Below are 24,178 nucleotides of genomic sequence, written 5' to 3'. Positions count from 1 at the left end.
GATTGGGCCATTTGCAAGCCAAGCTGGTCAGGTTCTATCACGAGATTTCCGGCATGTCCGCGATATGCAATGTGAGTAGTCAGCGATCCTGCAACGAGATCCGTATAGGTCGTCTATAGAATCCCAACTACATGACAAGCGCTGTGCACTTCGTACTAGACTAGTATCCACTATTGATCCAGAAATCCTACTGTATTAGGTATGACTAGATCTTGAAGTACTTATACTGAATCTAGCTAGGCTGTTTCCACCATTCGCCAAGAAGTCAACCCGGATCAGGTGTGACTAGCACAGTAGATGACAAAATACTCGTACCAAATCCGGCTTAACGTTGCCTGGCTGCTTACATGTTTGCGCATTGAACTAATGCAGCTGCTAGAAATTTCAGCCCATTTTCTGACAACCAATTGGGGAGAGCCCAGAGTCGGGAGATGTGCAATAGGAAACGGGGGAACTCAGCTGTCAGGCAGATCGGCATTATACCTGCTTTGTGACCGATGTTGGTGGGAAGTTGTGACGCATGAAACAATATACCGCGATGCAGTATCAAACCCAGATCATTATGCACGCTGTGCATCACACTAGGTTAGCAACTTGGCCTAAGAAAGGACTCGGTAAGCTAAAACTTGTAGTGCAGACTATGAACATAGGACAGCCTAGCGATAACCCTGGTTCCGTCCGTCAGGTGCGCTATGGCAATACCAATGGTGGCCTGGTCGTACTGGCAGACGTTCAATTAGTCGAGGTGCTTGCCCACTTCGCCCGAGAGCGTATTCCTGAACGGTACGTCAAACTCTGCAATGAATGTCGGAAACTTTAGCATATCAAACCTGCTGAATACGAAAACAGAAGCGTTCACGCCAAAGCAGCTGTGGCCTTTGGTCAATTTGAGGTTCTTGAAGACATCTCAGATCTGACGGACGCGAAATTTCTTACTGGCATCGGAAAAACTACCAAGCTACATACTCGTATGTCTACTGTGGGTGGTGAGAATGGGTCTGCCGATACGGTCCGCGATGTCAGGGGCTGGTCGACCAAGTTGTATACCGAAGAGGGAATTCAAGATTTCGTTTTCAACGACCTCCCTGTTTTCTTCATTCGAGATCCAATTAAGTTTCCTTCAATGAATCGTAGCCACAAAAGGCACCCACGAACAAATATTCCCGACAACACTATGTTTGGGGATTATCATGTCAACAACCCGGAAGGCATCCACGCGATTATGCATCTCTTCGGACAACGCGGCATTCCCACATTGTTGAGACATATCAATGGTTTCAGCGTCCATACTTACACATTGAATAAGGCCGTAAGTAACTCTTCTGCGCGTCTGATGCTGGAAATTCTTACACAACGATATCTCCCAAGATAGGACTTATGTTTATGTGAAATGGCATTTCCGGCCTGAAGGGGGCATTGAAACCATGGATGCGGAGACAGCTGCGCGTTTGGCGGGTACCAAGCCAGATTACCATGTTCAAGACTTGTTCGACGCCATCGAGAGAGGAGATTATCCCAAGTGGCTGGTGTATGTTCAGGTCATGACACCCGAGCAGGCACAGTCCGCGCCGATCGACATATTCGATGACACATTCACTTGGCCGCATAGCCAATATCCGTTGCGACTAGTGGGCAGGATAACTCTCAATAGGAATGTGAGAGATTTGAGTCAATACGCTGGCCAAAATATGTATGACTAACTCGCCACAGCCTAATAACTACTTTCAGGACATTGAACAAGCCTGCTTCTCGCCATCAAACATGGTACCAGGTATTGGTCCTTCCGCTGACCCAGGTACGATGTTCTTCCAGACCAAGTCCGGGAAAATGTCAACTAACGGTAACACAGTTCTCCAGGCAAGGATGTTTAGTTATCCAGATGCTCATCGCTATCGAGTCGGTCCCAACTACTTCCAACTGCCTCCCAATTGTCCTCACTCGCACGTGTACTCGCCATACGTACGGGATGGACCGAGCACCATCAATGGAAATTACGGTGGAGATCCAGACTACGTGTTTTCTAGCGTCCAGCCCGTCACATATGCTAAGCGAGTTCGGGTCCCAACGCATGAGACTTGGTCAGGACAAGTCACTGCATTCTCAACCGCCATCACCGACAAAGATTTTGTACAACCTCGTAAGCTTTGGAACATCATCTATCTAGATCCTGATGTGAAGGAGCAGTTTATCTGTAACATTGTCCACACTTTAGAAGGTGTTCCGTCCGATCTCCAACAACGAATTTTTAGTAAGTCGGTGTTCTATTTTCGCCACTTCTTCCTTATTACATTACTGACGTGTAATATCTTTTTGTAGATTATTTTGGTTGCGTTGATGAATTGATAAAGACGTCCTTAGAAGAAGCAATGCAGAAACCCCTCTCGTAAAGTTCTGATGTTATTTGGACTATTTTTTGAAATTTAATGCAATACAACATCAACTGTGTATTGTCTTCCTATTTTATTGTCATCTGGATAAGATTGAGACAGTCATCATAAACCATGTTGTAATTGGAATGCTCCACGAAATTAAATAGTAATTCTGCCTGTTCTTGTAGTTTTCCACCAGGCAATTTCACCAGCCTGTATGGGCATTCGAATGGCTGTATATGAGTTTTCTGTGTAGCTTAATAAAAATGACTCTTTTCGACTGCCATAATTCTCTCCACCAAAATAAATGAGCATAATAATGATCAGTAGTAACACAAGATCTAGCACCGGCGTAGTCGCCTATTGACGTCCATCGTAACTTCGAATCACTGCCCACACACTTGACGATACGACTCGTCTATATGATAGGGTTCGTGCTTCTTCTAAACCACGTCCTGGCCGGCTCAGGTCATCGACCAGGCACGGATAAGCAACTTGAAGCTCAGTTAGGTGTATTGGAGATACGACAAATCATATCGATGCTAATCGTGATCAAACCTCGATCCTCGTCAATTGTTCAGAAATGCGATGATTCCCTTGGAAATTCGCATCTCTTGACTACCTATTCGGCAACGAATTAGTAGTTTGCAAACATTGCAGAACATCCAAACCTTTACAAATGGATGGTCGAAAAACGGACTGACGTTAAGCAAACAGCAACAAATGACGCCCCTGGCCGTAGTTCAACTGAACATCTTTCTCTTGGCAAAAGCCAACTTGATGCTGCATTATACTGCAAAATGGGACTCAATTTCTTTTGTTGAATTTCTAATGTCCAGGGCCCTTGTGCATGACCGTCCCCTCGGTGGAACCCACGGCTGTCATATCTCGGCTAGGACCTGACTAACCTAGGGTAGGACACTCTCCAGCCCCTCGGAAAGATAAATTGATAATCAATCTATGGCGCTGAGTAATACCCGCAGCGGCGATGCAGCCTGTGCAGCAGGTCAATCAAGATATATAGCAGGTTGACTAACTCTTCTCGGCACTGAGCCCTGCTCACGTACCAAAGCTAAATCAAATGTACTTACAAAAAGAAAGAGCGTACCGCCATCACTGGGAGTCTATGGAAGACTATCGTCGCCGCCGCCAAAATTATGGCTTAATGACACAATATCAGACCTTGAAAGTAACTTGTCCGATACCCACAAGCTTGTTAAATAAGCTCTTTTCGCTATGATCAAAAAAACACGGACTTCGTAATACTATAACCTAGGTCGACCAAAATTTATCACCACTAATGTGATCGTTATAAATAGGACGGAATCACCATCTTTATCCATTAGATCTACGTGAACCAAGGTATTCATATTTTGGGTTAAGTACCTTGGAAACCGTGAGTAAGCTAACATACACTTTAGGTAGTCGATCTGCGGCAAACCCTAGTTGACCTGCTGCATCTTCTTTCCAGTAATACCGTTTAATACTGCCCTATTCGGTAACTCCGATTGACCATTATTCCCTGGCGGTGGGCTCTGTGCTTGGGTCCCGTCTGTCTGCTGTCACTGAACGCATCCGATTGATAGAAACGAGCAGAAAATTTCCGGTTAAGGTATTTTGGAAGAGCGCTTCTCCATGTGATGGTTGACTATGTTAGTCAGTCTACTATGGTATGGAGGGTTAGAGAGGGTAACGGGGTACGTACCAGGTCAATTGCATGGGTGGTTTTCCGCGATGTTAAGCTCCGAGCCATTTGCACCTTCTCTTCGAAAGAACTCGCCCCACTGCCCTTTTCAAGGCCTGATACCATAGTAGGGCTTTCAGTGACGTGAACTGTGGCTGTGTTTGATTCTGCCCCACAATGGCTACATCTGGACGAAACATAACATAGCTCTCATTTCTGAGTATGAAAAGTGATAGTCCGTGTTCACAAGCATAAATACCGAAATGCGCATGTATAACAAGTTTTCACCGTTGTCTTTGGTTGTGCGAGTCCAATTACTTACATGTCAAGCAAGGTGCTCTGGACCTGGCAACACGAGAGGGGCAATACAGTATCTATTTCGAAATATTACTGTTTCACATCCCTACATAGCGCAGAGAAGCCAGTCTACAAGCGCTAGTCGCGGTGTTGTCATGCCTCCGCCGACGACAGATGTTTCTCTGACAAGATCAGCCACCTTCCTGGTCCTAACTATTACCGACCATCCGGAATCTGCGCAAAAGGTCAGGTCGACGCTGGCTGGCCTAGGAGACCTCGCAAAAAACATCGCTGCACGTGATCCCGACGCCCGCTTTGCTTGTACTGTGGGCATCGGCGCATACGTATGGGACAGAATCATACAAGCTCCTCGACCAGCCGAACTTCACCCGTTCCAAGCAATCTCTGGAAGTAAGCATGAAGCTGTCGCAAGTCCAGGGGACTTGCTTTTCCATATTCGCGCGGAACGCCGAGATATGTGTTTTGAATTCGAGCGCCAACTTATGGATCGTTTAGGCTGCGCTGTTATGCTGGTCGACGAGACTGTGGGATTCCGCTATTTCGATTTACGAGATCTTCTTGGCTTTGTCGATGGCACTGCAAATCCGGTTGGGCCCTATGTGCCTCAGGCAATATTGGTTTCCGAAGAGGACAAGGCCGCAAAAGGCGGCACGTATATTGTGGTACAAAAGTATGTGCACGATCTGCAGAAATGGCGGGCTATGTCAACGGAGCTACAAGAGGCTGTCATTGGCCGCACTAAGTTCGACAATATCGAGCTTGAAGATGCCCCCGGTGGAAAGCAAAAGTCCCATAAAGAACTGGCAACGATTACAGACGCGGATGGAAACGAACACGAAATCTTTCGAGACAATATGCCTTTTGGATCACCGGCTTCTGGACAGTATGGGACCTACTTCATTGGATATTCTCGCCATCTTTGGGTCATAGAGAAGATGTTAGAACGAATGTTTGTTGGAGAGCCGCCGGGTCTGCACGACCGCATTCTGGAATTTTCTAAGCCTTTGACGGGCACGACATTTTTCGCGCCAGCATCCAGCCTCCTTGATACTCTAGATTAGATTCTAGCATCTCGATCGTTTCCTATACGTCTTTCGTTAGCTATTCCCTAGTAGATGACATTTGTTTCATATAGCATACATGCACCTAAAATCGGCAAGTCTTGAACAAAGGGCAATCCTCCACGCTGGGTCACATTTCTATGTATTCTATGAAACTCCATGCGCTTATCAAGTCGTGGTACCACCGCAATCATAGTCGTCCATTCGTAGCAATTATCATGACCGCTGAGAACCTTTCAATCCGCTTATTCTTGGTAATAACCGGAATGACCACCAGTGATGAAACAAATGTGGTATCAGCAGGTTGCACTGACTTACCTCTAAGATTAAGCAGTGTTTGCGATACGGGTAATAAGTTGCGGACATCCATGCAGATACCCAAATCAACCACATCCTACCGTGAAGACGTTGTTGCTCGTTTCATATTTGAGGCCTACGCTGAACTGGATTTCACCAAACGAGCATACCACAGTATGATATGATTTGGCACCACAGGTCCTGCAACCAGTACAGAAGTATGTTCAACATTGCAAATAACTTCTTTGAATCGTAATGGAACTCTGCTGAATGATAACTGGTGGAGTATGATTATACTTCTCTTAGTGCCATTGATTGTCATTGCGACACTCGCAGCTGCATTAATTCGCTTTTAAGACACGATTAAAAAGCGGATACAGCTAGGCTCGATTTAGTACAAGTATTTTGGCATCTAGTTGTACCTGATACAGTATAGCTTCCCATTGACATGCTGTGGTCGAACTCTATAAGCTGATGTACGTCATATGTATTAGTGAACCAACACAGCGATGATCAAAGCAGTCCAGCGGGGCTCTATATGGTTGAGTTTCGCCGCATTGACGAGTATTTGGTGAAAGATCAACAATATTGAAAGCTGCCCATGATGTATCATTAGTGGTTCCATCCGGTCTGGCTACGGGTAACCGGATTCCCAATTTTACAAGGAAAGCTACAGTGTCCTGAGCTGGAGTCCAATGATATGACGGCGCACAAATCACGAGATCTGTAACCTGCCGTACCATGCTTTGAGTCTCGTTCTGACCAAATTTTGTAGCATGCCAGAGCCATTGCCCAAACCGACTTCCTCGATCACGCGCCCTTGTTTTGATTACATAGTAGACACAGTGGGGTATTTGATCTTCTGGTCATTATGCAATTTTGGGCGAAACTACAGGCACAGCTTATTACTATGTTTAAGGCCATTCGCCAGAATGTCAGGCACCCACGCTTCTGCTGGTCATTGCAGTAGTGTTGCGTTTTATGTTGCAACAAGCCTGAATTCAGGTGGAATGCAACCCAAGCACGCCTTAACAAATTGACGTGCGTAGCTTTGAAAGGCATAATGCATACAACGTACACGAGGGGGTCAGCGAGGTGTGGGGACTCGGCCGATATAGGATGGGGTTCTGTGGCCGTAACGCGAGGCTAAGGCTTTAACCTTAGTAATAACCCGACCTGTTACGGCCCAGCCCCACCTCACTGAACATCATCCAAGAGCTTGAGCGTACGCTTTCTATGGTGGCCTTCAATGAATCCCTCTGCATAGCGCAGACAACGACTTGCGGGTACGAGGCCTGAAGAGACGTTTGATGGATGGAACTGTTAGCGAGGGCCGTACAGGCCTTCGATTTATGTTTGTACATGACAGCATGCATGGTAGCACACGAAGTCATGCAATGCGCGAGTATTGGAGGCGTAGGCGAAGAAACGAACAGCAATCAGCGTCTACTTCCTCCCACGGTAAGCAATATTCACTTCCCGGATTCGTATCATCGGCACTCACAGGCATCTTAAGCGTCTAGTTCATCTGCCCAGGCAGATAGACTCCACCACCTATCAGATTCCGCCGTCAAAGTAGCCAGACAGGACATTCCTCGTGGTATTCCAGGACAAATCCTTGCTGGCATGGATCGTCTACTCGCATGTGGCCGCCTGGACCCATTCGATTCATTTCCTGTGCAGCTTACTCCGGAGCATCATAAGCTGATACATCATTGTACAGTCCCTAATCTTTATTCGTCTAGCACTTTTTATATCCAGGCGTGGCAGTGCACAACTTCCCACGGCCGCTCTACTCAAGTAAGTGGGTATGTCGAGGCACAGTCTAACATGTTTTGGAGCAGGGCTTAGCACTTACGCCGGTATGGTCTTCGGAGCACACCCTACAGACTCGTTCAATCCTATGATTGACGTATGGTTTCCGTTAGACTTGTCGAATGCTGCATCTTTCAATGCAATCATGGCACATGCGGCAGCCCATCTCAATATGATGCAGGGGAAGAAACGCTCAACTGAAGCGTTGCGGTTTAAGAATGAGGCTATTCGTATCATCAGCGACTGGATGACAGCATCTTCTGGATGTCCAAACGATGAGGTGTTTGCTGCTGTTGTTAGACTGTTGACGTTCGAGGTATGTCTCTACTTTTCGTTGCTCGAACTCTGAGCAATCATGTGTCAAGCGTTTCAAGGACTGAACCTTGATTGACAGAGATATTGGGGGGTGGAACACGAGTGGACAGTGCATCGTCAAGGCCTAGCAAGTATGACACAAGCTCGAGGTGGCATCGCTGCGCTGAAAGACAATTGGAGACTTCAGCTTGTCGTTTATCTGTACGTGCTCCTGGCCAGCCTGCCATCCCAACTTGATCGTCACTCATGGGGCTGACCCGTGGACCCAGTATATCACTCATGTCCAAACCGTCTTGGTTCGACAGTTCCAATGAAACCGGCATCGTATCATTGGCAACAAATTCAACCCCTCTCATAGGGAGCACCGAAAATTTGCATCGATTACGATGTCTTTGGCTGTTGTCTTTCGTTCAAGACATGACAAATTTTACGAAAAGGCTCCACATGGTTTCTCCCAAAGGGTTGACACCCCTGAAGAGTGTGGAACGTAGCGTGCAACTTCTACAAAAGTCCATGTTAGTTTTCAATGTATGTTTGGATGAAATTCAGCAAGGTGACCTCGCTGCCAAACAGCTTCAATGTTTATTTTTCATATGCGTGCTGTTGCAAGACAATCGACATACTACAGTCGAGGCCAACCTATCAAGTTCAAACAAGCATACATCACGTCTCACCCAATCAGTTCCTCTCATAGAACGACTTGATATATTCCTGGAAGAACATCAGATCTACTGGGAGCAATCGGTTGTGCATCTCCATCAATTGCTATTCGACAATTATGTTGACGCCGACCTGGCCAAAATAGCCGATTATGCGATGCATATGACCGAAGTACTTCTCGCATTAAGTACAGAGGCGCGTTATGGGGTTCAGGTGTGTTTGGTGAACATATTATTAAGAGACAATATTGAGGGCAGAGATGACTCATTATACGGTGACGAAACTCCAGACTCTTTATTATCATCTTTACATAGATGGTAATACGGAGAATTTCTCAATTGATATAAATTTAGTCGATCATTGCACAACCTAGTGACTGGGCTGGGTAACTTGGGTTTCGAAGCTTAGCCGCGGGAGAGTTGAAAAGACAAAGTGGCATCATTATCGGCACTACTAATGCTTTAACTACGGTTGGCGGCAACAAGACGGTTGAACCGTGACGAGGTCACGATATTACATGCCCTATACATATCTCTTCTTATGTTGATGCAATGAATCCAACACATACTCATGATCCTGCGCCTCTGTGAGTGCAGGTTACAGAACAAGTAAACCACTCTACTCCAAAGAAAACCTGCAGATTAGCCATAAGGCAGGTTAGGACCTGAAAGTCTTCATTTTCAATTCGATCTCTGGAGTCACATTATGACAAGGCTGGCTAAGCTCCCGCGGATTTTCTTTGATCTACTTAAGTCGTAGGCTACCATGCTTGCGTTTCGTCTGCGCTTGACGGGCTGAATATCCAGCTTGGGAAATGAGGACGTTGACTCCGGTTTTGACCAGGCACCGAGAGCTGGGAGAGAGTGGCCGGCACTTCCTAGACCGAGATTAGCATCGTTTTGTATAACGAGGTTTCAGCTGTTAGCTAAACGCTTTCCCCTACGCACTGAAGTCCCCAGCAGCTATGTTGGCGAATGTGATAACCAGAGCAAGGCGAACACGCATTACTGTAAATTAAACTCCACTGCTTCTAAATACAGATACGGCCAAGATAGCACAAACGCCATTGCTCGCCTCAGGTTGCTTGGCTCACGCCTATGCTCTCTTAGGCTCTTTATGCTAGTCTAATCTCTAAAAGACTTCTGCCCCTTCTTCCATTCCTATAGAGGTCACTGAAGTATGTGCTTGCTGAACCATAGCAGAATAAACGAAGAAGCAGAAGCAGAAGCACAACTAACACTAAACAGTGCGCGCTTCCGTACGTTGGAGGAGTGAACGAAAGCTGTAACGATCGCCCAGTCGTTAGGGCTGCCAGCCACTATATATCAGTCCCGTCCGTCCCATCGTCAGTTAGTCCGTTAGTTTGCAGTCTTGTTCCAACCCAAGTCTTTGGTTTCCGTCGTCGCACCTCACCTACGTCGCCTACTTGTCGTGACTGTTCCGTAGTCATTACAAAAGCCAACGTGGTCGCCTCACCGTCTTCACGCGGGTGAACTCGAATGACAAAAGCAAGCCAAAAGAATGTGGTAGCGCTAGATATCGAAGTATAACTCGATAATTTGGTTTTATTGTCGAAGAACTTATCGAATCTCATGTCGAATTTATGACTCTCTATGATTGGTCCTTAGCATCTCTATGTGCCTACGTAGTATTCATTCAACGATATAGCGGGAGTATCAGCCTCTCAACCTCATGCGACAGGTTATGCACTCAGGATGAAGCGAGTATTGTCTTTCACTGCTATTGTCTCGGAAGCGCTTAATGATGGACTTCAAACCCCGAGGATAGCCCCGTAATATTGTTCCGAAGGCTCCGACGTTGCCGAAATTTAGCTCCAGACTAGCCTAAGGTTAGGTTAGCTAGGTCGCTCACTAGCCGGGCCTTTAGGCTGTCTCCCATTAGGCATTTCCTCGCTCATCCCCTCGAAACAATATTAGTTCGTGGTTTCAACATACCGCATGTTGTAATTGGTATTCTATCATCATGAAACGGTTTTTCCTTTTGAACACTTGACCAATCACATACAACACCGCCGCAGTCCTGATGATCAAGCTATGCTCGGACAGCCCGCAAAAACAAAGGTCTGAGCTCTCAAGACTTTGAGAAAAATATGATGGACGCTAACATACAAAAGCAGTGACAAAGTAAGACTGCCTTGGCGTCCGGTCTGAACAGCGCAACGCGATGGGGCAAAGAAAGAGATTAGAGGAATTCAAGTTCTTCTCACAATTGCCCTCCGAGATTCGAGTCAAGATCTGGCGCAGCTCTTTCGAACCACGCGTCTTAGAACTGCATTCTAGTCGGGCCCATTATGCTGTCAGAAAACCTTCTCTATGGTTTTCGCGCTGTGTAAACCCCGTAACTTTGTTTGTCTGTACCGAGTCACGTACAGAAGCCCTCTCATTTTACACTGTCGCGCTCCCGCTGGGTGATGAATGCGGAATTTCCCTATACGTCAGTCCGGCCGTCGATACGCTGGTGGCTTTGGGTGAAGTAGACTACCATCAGACCCACGCGCTACTATCCCTAATTGCGTCCCTAGATCCTACAGGCCAGGGGTTACAGCGCTTCGGCCTCAGCTTTGCCTGCTGGACTTATACGTTTGCTGGTGCTACGCTTCGAGCTTGCTCCAAGACAATCTTTAAAAGCCTGGAACAATTTGTATTAGTCATGTATACTGACTTCTTGCCACCAGCTGATTTCAAAGGAGGATCTTGCTACTTAGAGGACTGCGAAAGAACGGACCAGTTTACTCAATTCGTCAGAGAGTGGGGTACGGAATTTAAAAATGGGAATGAATGGATGACGGTCGGTAGAAGCGAGATGCAAATTATGAATTTAGGGTTCTTTCACAGAAATTAGTATCATTATAATAGAAGCAAGCTGTATTAGAGGAAATAACGTCGCCAGCTCTTGCTTTTTAGGTCCGACCTCAAGTTGGTGGAGAGATTGAGAATTTGACTGTGCAGCCCATGGGGGGATGCTATACTGGTATCCCTACACCTAATCATGTCTGTTCACGTGAGGCTGCACTATTACCATTGCCTTCGTTGCAAACAGCATATTCTTCAATCTAGCAGGTGCAATTTTGCTTCTCGAGGACGACCACTTAACAAAAATGACTCAGGTCTGATATCGAATTCATGTTAAAGAGGTGCTATTATATTTACATCCTCCATGGGGAAGACCAGGTTCACACCGAGAACAGCTACATTACTTGACGGGAAAAACCAGCATAAATTTCTCTTTTATATACCTAATGAGCATGATCTGTTCCTCTTATTTTACTCTATCCCTAAGATGTATATCCAAGGGCTTCCCACCTTGCAAGCACCTTATCTTGGATCTCTGGAGGGAAAGAGTTTTTAAAATCAGCCGCCTCCCAATTTCGCCCCGCCGTGTATTCAATAGGCAGCAATGCGTCCGACACAACCTTTCCTCCTTTATCTCGAGGCCCGTTACCATGAGACATATAGGGAATCAGCGGGAAGCCAGCCACGTCCTCGAAAAGGTATTCATCGATACCCGGACGACAGCGTGTGCTGAATGCCCAGATTACATCCTTGAAGTCATAGACATCAATGTCATCACCAACAACGACGAGTCGGTGGATTGTATACCCAACCTTGTCCTTGAAAACGATTTCACCAATCTGGTTACAGAACTCCTTTGGCGTGGTTTTCATTGCGCGAAGTTTCTCCGTATCAACTTGCAAAACGACCCATGTAACCTGTGACTCAAATGGAGAAAATGCTTCCTTGATGGGCAGCCCCTTCGATTTCAGGAGGAACCCAATCTCAGCTGCCGCAAGGGGACCGATCATAGTGTGCTATCATGCGCGATTAGTATTACCAAACACTATATAGCTTTTATCAAACTCACAGTCTCGTCAGTCAGTCTTCCGCAGTTTGAGACTGGCAGAATGGCGTCTTTACGGTGTGTGATCAATTCAACATCATATTTGGGCCACGGGTGAGTGTCTCCAGGGAAAACGTAGCTTGAGAACGAGTCAGTTAAATAGTTGATGCGGCGGCAACGAGGCAGAGAGGCACTTACCCATGCATTTCGCCGAAGGGCCCTTCTGGCACCCTCTCTGTGATTGAGCAAGTTCCCTCGAAAACAATCTCAGCGTTGGCGGGGACATAAAGGTTGTTCGTTTCGCACTTCACAACCTGTAACGGCGCACCGACAAGTGAACCAACATATTCAGCTTCCGAGAGACCCGTTGGTAGAGGCATGCTTGCAGCCATGATAGCAGCTGGGGGCACACCAAAGGCCAATGCCCATGGCATATCCTTCCCGACCTTCTTCCACATTTGGTGTATTTGCCAAATATGCTGAGGTTCGATTACAAGACCGCCCAATTCATTTTTCCCGTGTACCATAGCACGAGCAATCGACCAGTTGGTCCACTTTCCATCTGGAGACTGAACAATATGCATGCCGTAGGTTTGGATGTATTTACCACCATCTGCTTTGTGCAAGAATGGAGATGGCAGTTCATTCAAGTCAAAATGATCTGGAGTAAGCTGAAACTCCTTGCATGGACCAGTTTCGACGATCTGGGGAGGGATAGGAGTAGCTGTTTTCGCAGCAATCATCTTATTCAGTATGTCCCTCATTGAGACTGTGGGCTTCAGGCCTAGATGTCGAGCCAATCGACCAAATCTCTGCTTGGGATCCGATCTCAATGAGTTTGGCGCGCCGAGAATACGCCAGAGCCCGTTCTCATTTTGACCCTTCAGCTTGTTGAACAAAGGCGCCTTTTCATCGTTTTCTACCACTTTCCGAATGATAGCACCGACTTCGAGGTTTGGGTCGCATTCTTCATTGATATCGACCAAGTCGCCATCGTCTCTGAGGGCTTGGACGAATGATCGAAAGTCCATGGATGGGGTTGAAATAGTCGACATTGTCAAAATATCAAGTAAATAAAGTTGTGTTGTTTTGGTATCAAACTGTGTATATCGGATTCATGTCGTAACTCTTCGACAATGGTGAAAATACTTGCCTCATATACCTGTTTACAGCGTCCCTTTTTGTCGAGGTGTCCCGGCGGAAGGAAGCGGTACTCCGAAGCCTCCGAGGTGTCCGAGATTACAATTGAGTACCAGGGTGCTGGATAACACGAGTCAGCAGGCCTTAGAAATGATTTCACGGGTACTGATGATCGTCGCCAAAACGTTTTCTGTTCAGTGCCGGAGCTCCCGTTGCCACCACTGTGACTAAACTGGGGTAGACAACTAAGGTTAAAGACATTGTTCAATGGCAGCGAGGGCCTCCGAACTTTTCCGACCAGGGAGCCGGACATGCAAAGTAATAAATAAAACCACTATCACAGTTAGCAGAACACAACCTCTAGATCGATATAGATATCACGAATGCTGCACTGTACCCCCTACCGCAAAACATAAACTATTCCGCCACCCAAAGCTAACGCATCATTGCTGTCGACATATCTTACTTGCACCACCTACACAAACTATGGCAAAGCAACCTCAAGACCGGAAACGCATCATTGTCGCAATTACAGGAGCGACTGGTGCCCAGATTGGTATTGAGATTTTGAACACCCTCCGTCATCTCAATATTGAGACCCACCTCATAATCAGCAAGTGGGCGGGAGAGACGATCAAGTACGAAACGGACTACACAGTAGCCGCCGTGCGCAGCCTGGCAGACCATTCATACAATTCGTATGACCTCGCTGCCCCGATCTCAAGCGGCTCTTACCGTGTAGATGGCATGATTATTGTCCCTTGCTCGGTCAAGACACTCGCCGCCATTAATGCCGGCATATGCGACGACTTAATCACTCGAGCTGCCGATGTATGCTTGAAAGAACGACGACGGGTTGTGCTTTCAGTGAGGGAAACACCGCTTAGCGAGATCCATCTCAGGAATATGCTAAGTGTTACAAGAGCTGGGGCTATTATTGCGCCCCCAGTAATGGCGCTGTATACGAGACCATCAACGATTGAGGATATTGTAAAGCAGATGGTTGGGCGAATTCTTGATTTATTTGACTTGGATGCGCGCAATTTTGAGAGGTGGGAAGGTATGCGGAAAGACAATTAAGATTACAGTGAGCGTAACCAAACTAGAGATAATTAAGAACCAAATTCACCTTGGAAGAGAGAAGTGCAAAAAATTGAAACATCGCATCTACATAGTATAATACTAGTGTTCGTTTTATGCATTTATGAGGGATGCTTCTAAGGGGGTGTGACGGCAGAGCAAACTAGGTTAAATGAATGCGATTTAGTTAGCATGCGGGTATTTCTTCTGCACCTTGGTTATATTCTCTGCCTTGTTCACTCCAGTTATCCTATTGAGCTTAGTAGGCACCCAACGGGAACCAATCAGCTAGCTCTACGGTATCTACAATGTCATTACCAAGAACAACGCCACAACCCAGCAATGCCGGTAATGCCGACTCGTCTTCAAGGGACCTCAAAAATGTACTTCGAGAACGGCAACAGGGGCGCAGCTTAAGATCATGCCTCCCTTGTCGCGAGAGAAAGGTCAAATGTGACCACCAACTACCATGTGGCACGTGTAGCAAACGTGGTCATCCAGACCTGTGTTCCTATCTGGGTTCTGGTACTCGAAGATTACGGCTCGGTGCCGACGCCCATGGCAGCCCTCGCCGTGCGAGGTTACACCAGTCAGCCCAAAGTGAGACGCAGTCCAACGACGGCGTACCGTCATTTTTGAATAATGATCCTCATCTAGATCCGGCTCCGAGGATAGCCGCGTCATCCTCTGAAAGAGAAAGAAACTCCATTCTCAACCAGAACGTTACCAATAACGCCGAGCCCACGCTGCTAGGAGATATCTCAATCGTTCCGACAGCGCTCGGACTTTCATCGTCGCCCGCAGGGGATTTTGAGCGTCGAAATGCTTACGAGAAGGGTATTCTACCTTTATTAGGACTGGAGGACGACGAAGGTGTGCCAACTGCGTTGCCTCACTTCGATAATGAAGTCCTCTACAATTCTCTACCGAGCGATCAAGATATGGTGAGCCTCTTTGAGACTCATCGATTGCGCTGCAACCCCTTTCATATTATCACTTATGACATTGAAGAGGTCCAGAGCAAGCTTTGTAACTTGATCAATACTCGGAAAAAGGCAGGTGCAACGATGGGGGCACAACTACAGGGCGATCTTCGATGGGTCTGCTTGCTCCATGCAATACTCGCGGCCGGTGCGCAGTCATCTGACTTGCCGCTCGAGCGTCGATTGTCATTATCTCAAAGTCACAGTAGGTTACTCGCCTGGAAGCATCCACTTGCGCGGAACTAATCTGTCATGAAAGCAACGCGGGCGTTTGAGTCGCTGAGGGCCTCCAACTATCTAGCAAGTCCATTTAAAGAAGCTCTGCAGACGTTACTACTACTAAGCTACGTCCTTCAAAACGATATGAAACCACAAGCAGCTTGGGTGCTCCAAGGTAGCACTATTCGTCTTGCACTATGCCTAGGACTCCATAAGCAAGCACATCAGACCAGGAATTCACCAATACCATCTGATGAGGCGAGACTTTTGCGGTATGTGTCTTGAATCTGGTGTGGTCGAGTCGCTGATGATGTTTTAGCCTTGCTATTGTCTGGCAAGATACATTGCTATCGCTCGCCTTTGATCGTCCCCCGGCTTCTTATGACTTCGACTTCGATGAAGACTTACCAAGCTTACGTTCTGACGCCATATCTGGAACGGTCACTTATCGCCAGGGAATGTCTTGGATAAGTCATCTCGGTCTCCGATACCTACCACGCCAACACCGGAGAAGCCCGGCTCTATCGGCCCGTTCTGCGACGGTTTGGCAAGATCTCGAATTGATTGAAGCGAATGTATTGCCACATTTGAAGGATGCGCAGCTCTGCAGCACGATACAGGAGATTCAAGAATATTACTCTTTTAGACTCCATCGCAATTTCTTCGCAGCAACAGTTTGCCGCCATTTAGTGTCACCAAATGGTGCCATGGAACTAGGTTCTGATGATCAGTTATCCATAGTGTCTAAGGTCCAAGATGCTTTGAGGCATGGTGCGCAGGCTTATCTGGATCTACGTTCACTGTCAACCTATGCCAGGCATTCCTGGGCATTCATCCATAATGGTCTAGCTTCGGTGCTATTGCTTAGCCTCCTCCCAGACACGAGGTGTACAGCTGAAACAAAAAGATTGCAAGACGACTTCATCAACGGCCTCAAGGCATCGACAAGCTCGGACTGTGATCTAATGCCGATCAGCTATTTGTCAGTCACTCTCAGAAAGGCTTTAAAGGCTCTTGTAAGCCTCCAGAAACTTGCCGATCAGGAGACCAATGCTTCACTGCGAGTTCATAATACAGTTCCATTGGGTGGTACGATACAACCATTTGAGCAATCTTGCGACCCGGGTACAGTGAATGAAAGGCACATCGAAGTTGATGGAGATAACACGAAAGAAATAGAGTATGCACTCTCGCCCTCATATTGCATGTTCTACAACGCTAACTTCTGCAGCGCATGGGCCATGGGTGGCTGGGATATCCCACTTGACTTCGATATCTCGCCTCTTCAGACATTCGATTATATAATGTCTGATCCATACGGCATAGGCGATAACATGTAAACTTCTTACCCTTAGCTAAGCGAATGCACTGTACGCGTAAAGACCACGAGCGCCGTCAGTGTGCAGGTAGCCCAAAGCTACCAGAGTCAAACAGTTTGCGGACTATTGTAAATCATATTTCAACCGTGTCTTCGATGTTACCTATAGCTCTAGTGATTGTAAAGCTGCGTATGTCCAATTATAATCTAGATGAAGCCACCTTAAAGCTTCTCGCGGGCGCGACTTTGTCGGCTGTTTGCCATACTATGATGCAGATAATTTACAGACAGCGGTGCACATATTTACCCTATCTTGGGTCGCTCCCGACTATAGACAATAAAGCTAGGCCAATTTACACGTCAACAAACTAAGCTGCTTTCCAACCGAATATCGATTCATAGGTTTTTGACATTAATACTGACACGCACAAATATGACAGAAACTATGCACTTTAGATATTCAAGAACGTAGAGCTCGAGCTTGTCCTGGAACACCGAATTCTGAAGTCCACCTAATCGGAACTAATATGGGATTTTAAATAATGATTTTATTAGCGTTCTGTCTCTTTTTATAACCACGTATTACAGGTATTTTCAACTCTTGGCTTAGGAGGGCACGGGCGATTTAGCCCTCGACAGCTTCGTGACATCGTATGTCAAACCGTCCATGTAATCAATAGACCGTTCCCCGTCTCTCCAACCCAGCCGCATCATAGCCCCAACACCATCCAAGACCAAGTCCAGGGATTCTCCTTCCGCAAACACTTTGGAACAGATGGCAGCAGGTAGCAGCCTATTTGGCTGTTTTTCACGCCAGCGCGCCTGCGGCTGCCCATCGCTATCAGCTTCGATCGTCCATTCGTCGGATTTCTCTACCCATCGACCCTGCCAGTCCTTCCAGTCTCCACGGGTCTCATGGTTGTGTAATTTCATTGGCGTGACGAACCACGTGCTTTGGCTGATGATGGCCCCCTGACGCCATCCCTTGAGGTAGTTGATAGTTTGCAGGGCCGTGTATGCCGGAAGGGTACCGTAAGATGAGTTGGTCATGACGACGATGCCGCACTCCCCGTTCAGGAAGTCCTTTTTTTGGCCTACAAGGTCGGCAATCCCCATGGCTATACATCTGTATCCTGGGTCGTTGGATCCGGTATGACCGAAGAAGGTGCCCGGGTCTTTCGGTGCAACCCACCCCAGACCCATCAGATTAGACTCGACCTCCGTGAGCATCCTTTTCGTTGTACCCGTCTTCAAGAAAGAGCTGTCGCTTCCTCTGAGGGACCGTTGTACGGCATGGAGAACCTTACATAAGTCACTCGGAGTCGTCCAGAGTCCAGCAGCCGCCAACTCGGGAAAATAATGCCAGTGTGGGCTGGGCGTAACACCGGTCCAATACGAAGGTGCTAATTTGACCCCATCTCCCGGCGTTCCGTAGTTGGAGTCATTCATCTCGAGTGGTCGCAACACCAGCTCGTCCATCAGCTCGGTGAACGGTTGCGAGGTGAGGTTCTCCAGCGCGATCTGCAGAAGGCTGTACCCTCCACCCGAATATGACCATTGCCGCCCTGGCACTCCGACTGCCTGAACTGGCATGGAGTTGACAGGATGCCTCCCGAGCACGACTTCAGTGGGGCTCGGATGGTCAGCATCACTATAGCCTATAAAACCTGAGGTCGTCAGCCCAGCAGTGTGGCTCAGAATATGCTCAATGGTGATCTCTTGGACCAAGGCAGCAGGCCCAAGATTATCGACTATGATCTGTGGTAAGAATCGTGCTATCTTGTCCTCTAGTTTCAGTCGGCCCTGATCCACGAGTCTCATGACCGCCAAAGCAGTGACGGGCTTGGATATACTGCAGGCTTGGAAACGCGTGTTGGTACCATCTCCGATGGTGGAGTAACACCGAGCCGAGATTTCACCATGATCGAGAACGGCAATCGACACGGATGGTGCGCCGAGCGAAGTAAAGAACTCGTTGGGATCAACCTGTGGGTTCTTTTGAGAGGATATGAGCTTATCCAGCTCATTAAACAACGACATTTTTAGCTTTTAACACCTGAACTATTCGAGGTCCGTTATATCACAACATACACTCATATAGTATCAAGAGTGAATTAGAGCAATCAGGGATAGAACTTTCATCGTAAGGACATTTTATAGACGACGTTACCGTGCAGCCTAAACAAGCGGGGTACTTTTCGTAAGCCGACCCTTGCTCACTTTTCGTGCCCTTTAGGTTACGCGCGTCCTGAACCGCTTTGAGTATCCAAACATGTTTCTTTACTTGAAAGACAAGGGCTTTGTTAGGCAGCTATATAATTAATATTGCCGTAATCGAGGAATATTTCGGAGCAGTTTCTCAATTTGCACTATTACAGGTTGCGGCCCTAGGGAGGTGAGTCAAGTTCTTCGCCATGTATCTGTTTATACCGAGCCAGAACTTTCTTTGCGCTGAGGAAAAGGATGTACCTGTTCTTTACCTATCCTAGATGCTCGCGATCAATACATGTATGATTCTAGCAGTCTAATTTGGTATGAAGTAGCACCTATATCGAGATTTATATTGGCACCTGGCATTCAAGCTTGATGGAGAGCCCAACGGATGGTTTTCGTGGGCCGTAGACCGCATTCCTCAGTGGACTGAGTGACACGGAGAAGTATGGGAGTGATGTTGTATAGCTGAAAGAGCGTAAGGAGCAAAGTAATCCATAGACTCATACCTATATACCTACACGTAGCAGGTGGCCTGGGAAGTCGCAAGCTGCATCCATGGTGGCCGCGCCCACCACAACGTATCACTGGATCGGATATGTCAGGTTTGTAGTCGGAGAAAATGAAGATACTACTTTGTAGGGATATGACATCCACATGCTGCATATATAATTGCACGCAAGTGTGAAATCTCATTTTCGGTCTGGCTAGCGTTCTTATGGACCTGTGTATTATTCACTTCAGAGGCACTTTTGACCGTGAAGGCAGTCCAACCAAGCTCATAGGAGTACTAATGTAATCGATTCATTCATATGGAACATAAAGCGTAGGCAACGCGACTCCAATTCAGCTGCGGCAGAAACCTGTGGATGGGCAGCTCCAGCCCTAGGTACTCATCTCTGCAGGTTTGCGTCTCAACGGCATAATAGCCAATGAATACGCTACCATGGAAATCGTATCGGAGATAGCCTTCGCCTTGCTCTTTTTGTCAGTCCCCGGCAGGGAGAGCAATGAAGAGGGGTTTGCCGGTCTGGCGGGAAGGGTCCTAAAATCACTGCCACGTATGAGAACACAATGATGAGCTACATGTAACTTGGGCTAGGTCCTCGTAGATATCCTTTCAATCCATGAAGTCAGGCTATTAAATCCAAAGAAGATGATTCAAAAGTTGCTCGGGGCGCTGGAAACCGAGTATGACCATGGTGTCTTATGCATGGGCTGCAGACGAGGTCTACAAGAGGTCATGTGCAATTTGCACTCAAATACACAAAAGTAGTGATGATCAAGCTTGGAATCGATGGACAGCAACTGATTTCACGATTTGAATGAGATATACGGCGCGTGTGCAAAAATTGACTGCCAAGTGATGTCCTTCAGGTTCAGAGAACTGGAACAACCAAATCTTGAATTTCCCGAACGTCTCCTGTATTGAAATAATCTAACCTTGTATATGTATAGCAGCCCCGCAGTGCGTCACTGCTTAAGCTTATCGCACATGGCCAATCACTTATCAGCCCACCTTTGGGATGCGGATGCAGCCGCGTTGCGACCAAGTAACTTTAGTTTGTTTGTTTGCGACATGAACATCAACAACGACAATATCGCGTATTCTCGCACCTGCCAAAACCTCACACAGTCGCCTACGCATATGCTCACGGACACCCCCCTCAGAAACAGACGTACAGCCACAATGGTACGCCCACCAACTCCCAATCCCAACCCCAACCCCAACCTCGGCCAGGCCAACCACGCACAGACTAACCCTCCTCCCTCCAGAACAAAGACTCCTGCCACACGCAAATCCACCTCCACTCCCCCCGCTACGCCGACCTGTTCGAGGACTTCTGCTCGCCGCACGCGCGGCTGCCCGACGACGAGGTCTACGTGCCGCCGCACCACCAGCCCATCAACCCGGAGGACGAGGACGACGTGGTGCCGGACCAGCACGCCGCGTTCGGGATCCAGCGGGCCACGCAGAAGACCCGCGAGTCCGCCTGGAGGGACCTGGGGCTGGGGGAGCTGATGGGCAAGGGCCCGGGCGAGGGGAGCAGGGCCGCGGGCGGCGCCGTGGGAGGCGGGAAGAGGAAGGGCGGGTCTGCTAGCGGGCTGCCGAGGTAAGGATCGGATGCGGGGCGAGGGGCGAGATGGTCTGGTGAGAGCTGGACTTGTCGGAAAGGCGGTGTTGTGCTACGGGCATCTGCCTGTGCGAAGAGGGTGCATGCATGGGAGCCGTGGGCCGCCGTTGTGAAGCGGGTGTTTAGACGTTCTGGGAAATGTGCCACAGGGAAAGGGCCCGAGCAGTTCAGGTTTCAGCATTATAGAATCTTGCAATTCTTTGGGCTATGTATGCCCTTCACAACTCCAGTTTCCATGTCATATCTGTGGCGTGGGTATATCTTCCATCCATGTGCCTTCAGGGAGGGGATAGATGCGTCCCTGATCCGTCGACCAAGTGCTCTTCATCGGCCATTCGCTCTGTCAAGAATTCCAATGCTTCTTCTCCAACTAAACATGCTTCATCGATCTCATCTCGCACTCATCAGCCCTTGCCCAAGAAGCCCTCCCTCTCCATAACCTCGGGCGAGAACTTGACCAAGAAGACCGTCCTGCCAGGCCACATCTCCCTCCCCTCCTCCTCGCCGGGCTGCCTGACCGTGTGCGCCGACACCCGGGCGGGGAACCCGCTGCCGTCGCAGACGCCCTCGATGACGCCTGCAACGTAGGCGGCGCAGTTGAGCTGGTCCATGTTCTTGGGGACGCTGATATACTTGTTGACGAGGGGCTCGTTGTCGATGATCATGTACTCGTCGGGCTTGGATGGGTCCGAGGATTTCTCGAGCCCGTCCGCCGCCCGCCCGAACAGGTGCTGCCACAGGTTCAGCTTGATGAAGTGCAGCAGCTGGATGATGGTCAAAGGCCGGGTCTGCGTTCGCGTCGGCTCGCGGTACAGGAGCAGGTCGAGGAGTTTGAGGCCCAGGGGATGGCCGGCTGTGTTGAGGCTGTGGGATTCGTTGGTTGGTCAGTTGTGTCGACAGGAAGAAGAGCATGCGGGATCGACGTACCGTTTCTCCAGGTCTTGGATGCTGGCGATCTTGTTCGACGCATAGCTCACCATCTCCGAGAACAGGTACGCGAATGCGGCGCCGCTGAGCTCGGCCGTCTTGGTCCGGTTTAGTGGCCGGTGGTAGATGGTCTTGCCGCTTGTCGGATACCGAAGGCCCGGCGCCTCTTTACCCGAGCTACTCGAGCCCTTTGTCGGTTGTATATTTGACATGGCTGCTGTGTGTGTGTGTGTATATGTGATGTGATCAAGAGAGAGATCATGAACTTGCGCCGGCAGGGCTGAGCTTGCATTGGATTGACGTTGCCGGTGTGGGGCGGGGATTCATTTGGATTTGCGGAATGCCCCCGCGACTGAAACTCGGGGGTTACACTGAAAAGTATCGCACATTGTAGGTCTGAATGCTTAACGTGACGAATTCGAGGTTAAATCAGAGCGTTTTTAAATAGCGGAATTCTGAATTTTGGCTGTATTCCTCGACTGGAAACCATCCTGCAAGTTTATTCTATGTATATGGTATCTCTATAAACATGCCATCTATTGATCCCTCATGCTTGGTCATGCGTCTATCTTCTGGCTGGAGTTCAAGGGGATGTCGGGGGTGGAGGTCGGTCAATAACAGCAGGCTTCTCGTCCTCCACCTTGACAGAGTGTAGCCTCTGTGCAAGTTCCATGGCATCGATCTCACCCTCTGACGGCGTCTCGGCACGCTCCTTCTCGTTCTCCTTCACAACAAGGGGTGCGATTCCCTGAGGAGCCAGGCCGCCTAAGTAATCCTCAAGCTCACCAATCTGCTTGCCACCTGCTTCCCATCTTTCTCTTCTTTCGGCGCGCCTTTCCTCGCACATCTTCACTAGTGCTGGCCAGTAGACTGAGTGGTCGTAATCGAACTCCAGATCACCCATGAATTCCGTCCACAGCTGCTCTTTGGGGACGTATTGGCTCATATCCTCGTTGAACTTGAGCTTCTCCCGGGTGAGGGGGTCGATGAAGGGCGTAATCAGCTTGAAAAAGCCCCAGACCAGGAAAGGAACTACTTTGAGTCAGTACTGCATCTGTCATGTATTGCTTCAGGATCATATACCATTGATGATCAACGCCTTCCCCAGTCTCTCGGGGTAGTGGCTTTGCAGGATGTTCAGGACTTCTTTGCCTTGACCTATTCCTGGTGCAGTGTTTGATCTGCTCTTGCTCGACTTGAAGTTGATAAGCAGAGCCAAGGTCTCCTGCTGCGGTGGCATAAGCTCGATGGATCGCTCAAGCATGAACACGAGGTGTTGGTTCTGGCGAGGCGAAACATCTGTGTTCTGGCGGCCTGGGTTCAGGTACTGGCATGGGCGGCCTTGCTTGTCAAACCCGAGGATGATCTGCTTGCCGGTCTCGTTCTCGGGTGAGATGTGCTCAGGGGTAAGCTCGTCAACGCCATACTCTCTCCGCCAAGTGAGAGTTTCTAGGATACGCCTCTCGGCGTCCTCCTTCTTCCATTTCGTGGCACGGAGATACCTCAACAGACACTCTCGTGTGAGCCACAGCCTCTCGCTATCGGTGAGCGGACCGCCCTTTTCTTGCGTGGAGGCGACCGCAGTCCAACCCTTTGCCTTTTCCAAAAGCCAGTCATACTTTGATTGCTGCTCCTCGGTCAATGCTGCCTTCTCGGGAGACTTGCTGTATGCGGTTGGAGCAGGAATCGGGGTTTTCTGAACCCCTGTGCTACTGGATGCCTCTCCCATTTTGTCAAGTGGCGAAATAGACGGCAGCTGCGGAGATAAAATAGCAACGAGATGTCTGG

The 24,178-nt window shown here is 48.4% G+C and overlaps 11 protein-coding genes across 11 annotated transcripts; 7 read left to right on the top strand and 4 right to left on the bottom strand.

Annotated features, from left to right (window-relative positions):
* Positions 1-53: 53 nt before the first annotated feature.
* On the top strand, positions 54-2,387 carry BKA67DRAFT_648972 (catalase-like domain-containing protein; the record flags this gene model as incomplete). The annotated part of the gene is made up of 9 exons (XM_046106000.1): positions 54-71; positions 241-279; positions 545-614; positions 651-783; positions 850-1,313; positions 1,369-1,655; positions 1,711-1,795; positions 1,850-2,248; positions 2,317-2,387. 9 exons carry the CDS (start codon positions 54-56, stop codon positions 2,385-2,387), a joined length of 1,566 nt encoding a protein of 521 aa, XP_045955549.1.
* Positions 2,388-4,505: 2,118 nt separating this feature from the next.
* Positions 4,506-5,432, top strand: BKA67DRAFT_539038 (uncharacterized protein; the record flags this gene model as incomplete). Its single annotated transcript, XM_046100571.1, has 1 exon — positions 4,506-5,432. The coding sequence occupies one exon, from the start codon at positions 4,506-4,508 to the stop codon at positions 5,430-5,432; it is 927 nt and encodes a 308-aa protein (XP_045955548.1).
* Positions 5,433-7,099: 1,667 nt separating this feature from the next.
* Positions 7,100-9,083, top strand: BKA67DRAFT_682151 (uncharacterized protein; the record flags this gene model as incomplete). The annotated part of the gene is made up of 6 exons (XM_046108942.1): positions 7,100-7,190; positions 7,291-7,446; positions 7,491-7,529; positions 7,574-7,860; positions 7,939-8,060; positions 8,129-9,083. The coding sequence occupies 6 exons, from the start codon at positions 7,100-7,102 to the stop codon at positions 8,838-8,840; spliced, it is 1,407 nt and encodes a 468-aa protein (XP_045955547.1). The 3' UTR covers positions 8,841-9,083.
* Positions 9,084-10,440: 1,357 nt separating this feature from the next.
* On the top strand, positions 10,441-11,471 carry BKA67DRAFT_576614 (uncharacterized protein). The gene is made up of 2 exons (XM_046103578.1): positions 10,441-10,600; positions 10,654-11,471. The coding sequence occupies exon 2, from the start codon at positions 10,704-10,706 to the stop codon at positions 11,379-11,381; it is 678 nt and encodes a 225-aa protein (XP_045955546.1). The 5' UTR covers positions 10,441-10,600; positions 10,654-10,703; the 3' UTR covers positions 11,382-11,471.
* A 343-nt stretch (positions 11,472-11,814) lies between these two features.
* Positions 11,815-13,432, bottom strand: BKA67DRAFT_539036 (UbiD decarboxylyase family; the record flags this gene model as incomplete). The annotated part of the gene is made up of 3 exons (XM_046100570.1): positions 11,815-12,348; positions 12,402-12,516; positions 12,576-13,432. 3 exons carry the CDS (start codon positions 13,430-13,432, stop codon positions 11,815-11,817), a joined length of 1,506 nt encoding a protein of 501 aa, XP_045955545.1.
* A 571-nt stretch (positions 13,433-14,003) lies between these two features.
* BKA67DRAFT_638360 (flavoprotein) lies at positions 14,004-14,630 on the top strand (the record flags this gene model as incomplete). The annotated part of the gene is made up of 1 exon (XM_046105713.1): positions 14,004-14,630. The coding sequence occupies one exon, from the start codon at positions 14,004-14,006 to the stop codon at positions 14,595-14,597; it is 594 nt and encodes a 197-aa protein (XP_045955544.1). The 3' UTR covers positions 14,598-14,630.
* Positions 14,631-14,817: 187 nt separating this feature from the next.
* Positions 14,818-17,307, top strand: BKA67DRAFT_576609 (uncharacterized protein). The gene is made up of 4 exons (XM_046103577.1): positions 14,818-15,785; positions 15,840-16,071; positions 16,119-16,979; positions 17,031-17,307. The coding sequence occupies exons 1-4, from the start codon at positions 14,906-14,908 to the stop codon at positions 17,137-17,139; spliced, it is 2,082 nt and encodes a 693-aa protein (XP_045955543.1). The 5' UTR covers positions 14,818-14,905; the 3' UTR covers positions 17,140-17,307.
* A 338-nt stretch (positions 17,308-17,645) lies between these two features.
* Positions 17,646-19,265, bottom strand: BKA67DRAFT_576608 (beta-lactamase). The gene has a single exon (XM_046103576.1). The coding sequence runs from the start codon at positions 19,155-19,157 to the stop codon at positions 17,724-17,726; it is 1,434 nt and encodes a 477-aa protein (XP_045955542.1). The 5' UTR covers positions 19,158-19,265; the 3' UTR covers positions 17,646-17,723.
* Positions 19,266-20,907: 1,642 nt separating this feature from the next.
* BKA67DRAFT_661960 (Apc13p protein-domain-containing protein) lies at positions 20,908-21,446 on the top strand (the record flags this gene model as incomplete). Its single annotated transcript, XM_046107919.1, has 2 exons — positions 20,908-21,021; positions 21,105-21,446. The coding sequence occupies 2 exons, from the start codon at positions 20,908-20,910 to the stop codon at positions 21,444-21,446; spliced, it is 456 nt and encodes a 151-aa protein (XP_045955541.1).
* A 421-nt stretch (positions 21,447-21,867) lies between these two features.
* BKA67DRAFT_661959 (NO signaling/Golgi transport ligand-binding domain-containing protein) lies at positions 21,868-22,602 on the bottom strand (the record flags this gene model as incomplete). The annotated part of the gene is made up of 2 exons (XM_046107918.1): positions 21,868-22,327; positions 22,391-22,602. 2 exons carry the CDS (start codon positions 22,600-22,602, stop codon positions 21,868-21,870), a joined length of 672 nt encoding a protein of 223 aa, XP_045955540.1.
* A 371-nt stretch (positions 22,603-22,973) lies between these two features.
* Positions 22,974-24,119, bottom strand: BKA67DRAFT_539032 (CRAL-TRIO domain-containing protein; the record flags this gene model as incomplete). Its single annotated transcript, XM_046100569.1, has 2 exons — positions 22,974-23,422; positions 23,474-24,119. The coding sequence occupies 2 exons, from the start codon at positions 24,117-24,119 to the stop codon at positions 22,974-22,976; spliced, it is 1,095 nt and encodes a 364-aa protein (XP_045955539.1).
* Between the last annotated feature and the right edge of the window lie 59 nt (positions 24,120-24,178).

This window comes from Truncatella angustata (genome assembly GCF_020726525.1).
Source record: "Truncatella angustata strain MPI-SDFR-AT-0073 chromosome Unknown BKA67scaffold_7, whole genome shotgun sequence".
Classification (NCBI taxonomy): Eukaryota; Fungi; Ascomycota; class Sordariomycetes; order Amphisphaeriales; family Sporocadaceae; genus Truncatella; species Truncatella angustata.
The sequence above is the reverse complement of the archived record's forward strand: the minus strand, read 5'-3'. Positions and strand labels throughout refer to the sequence as shown.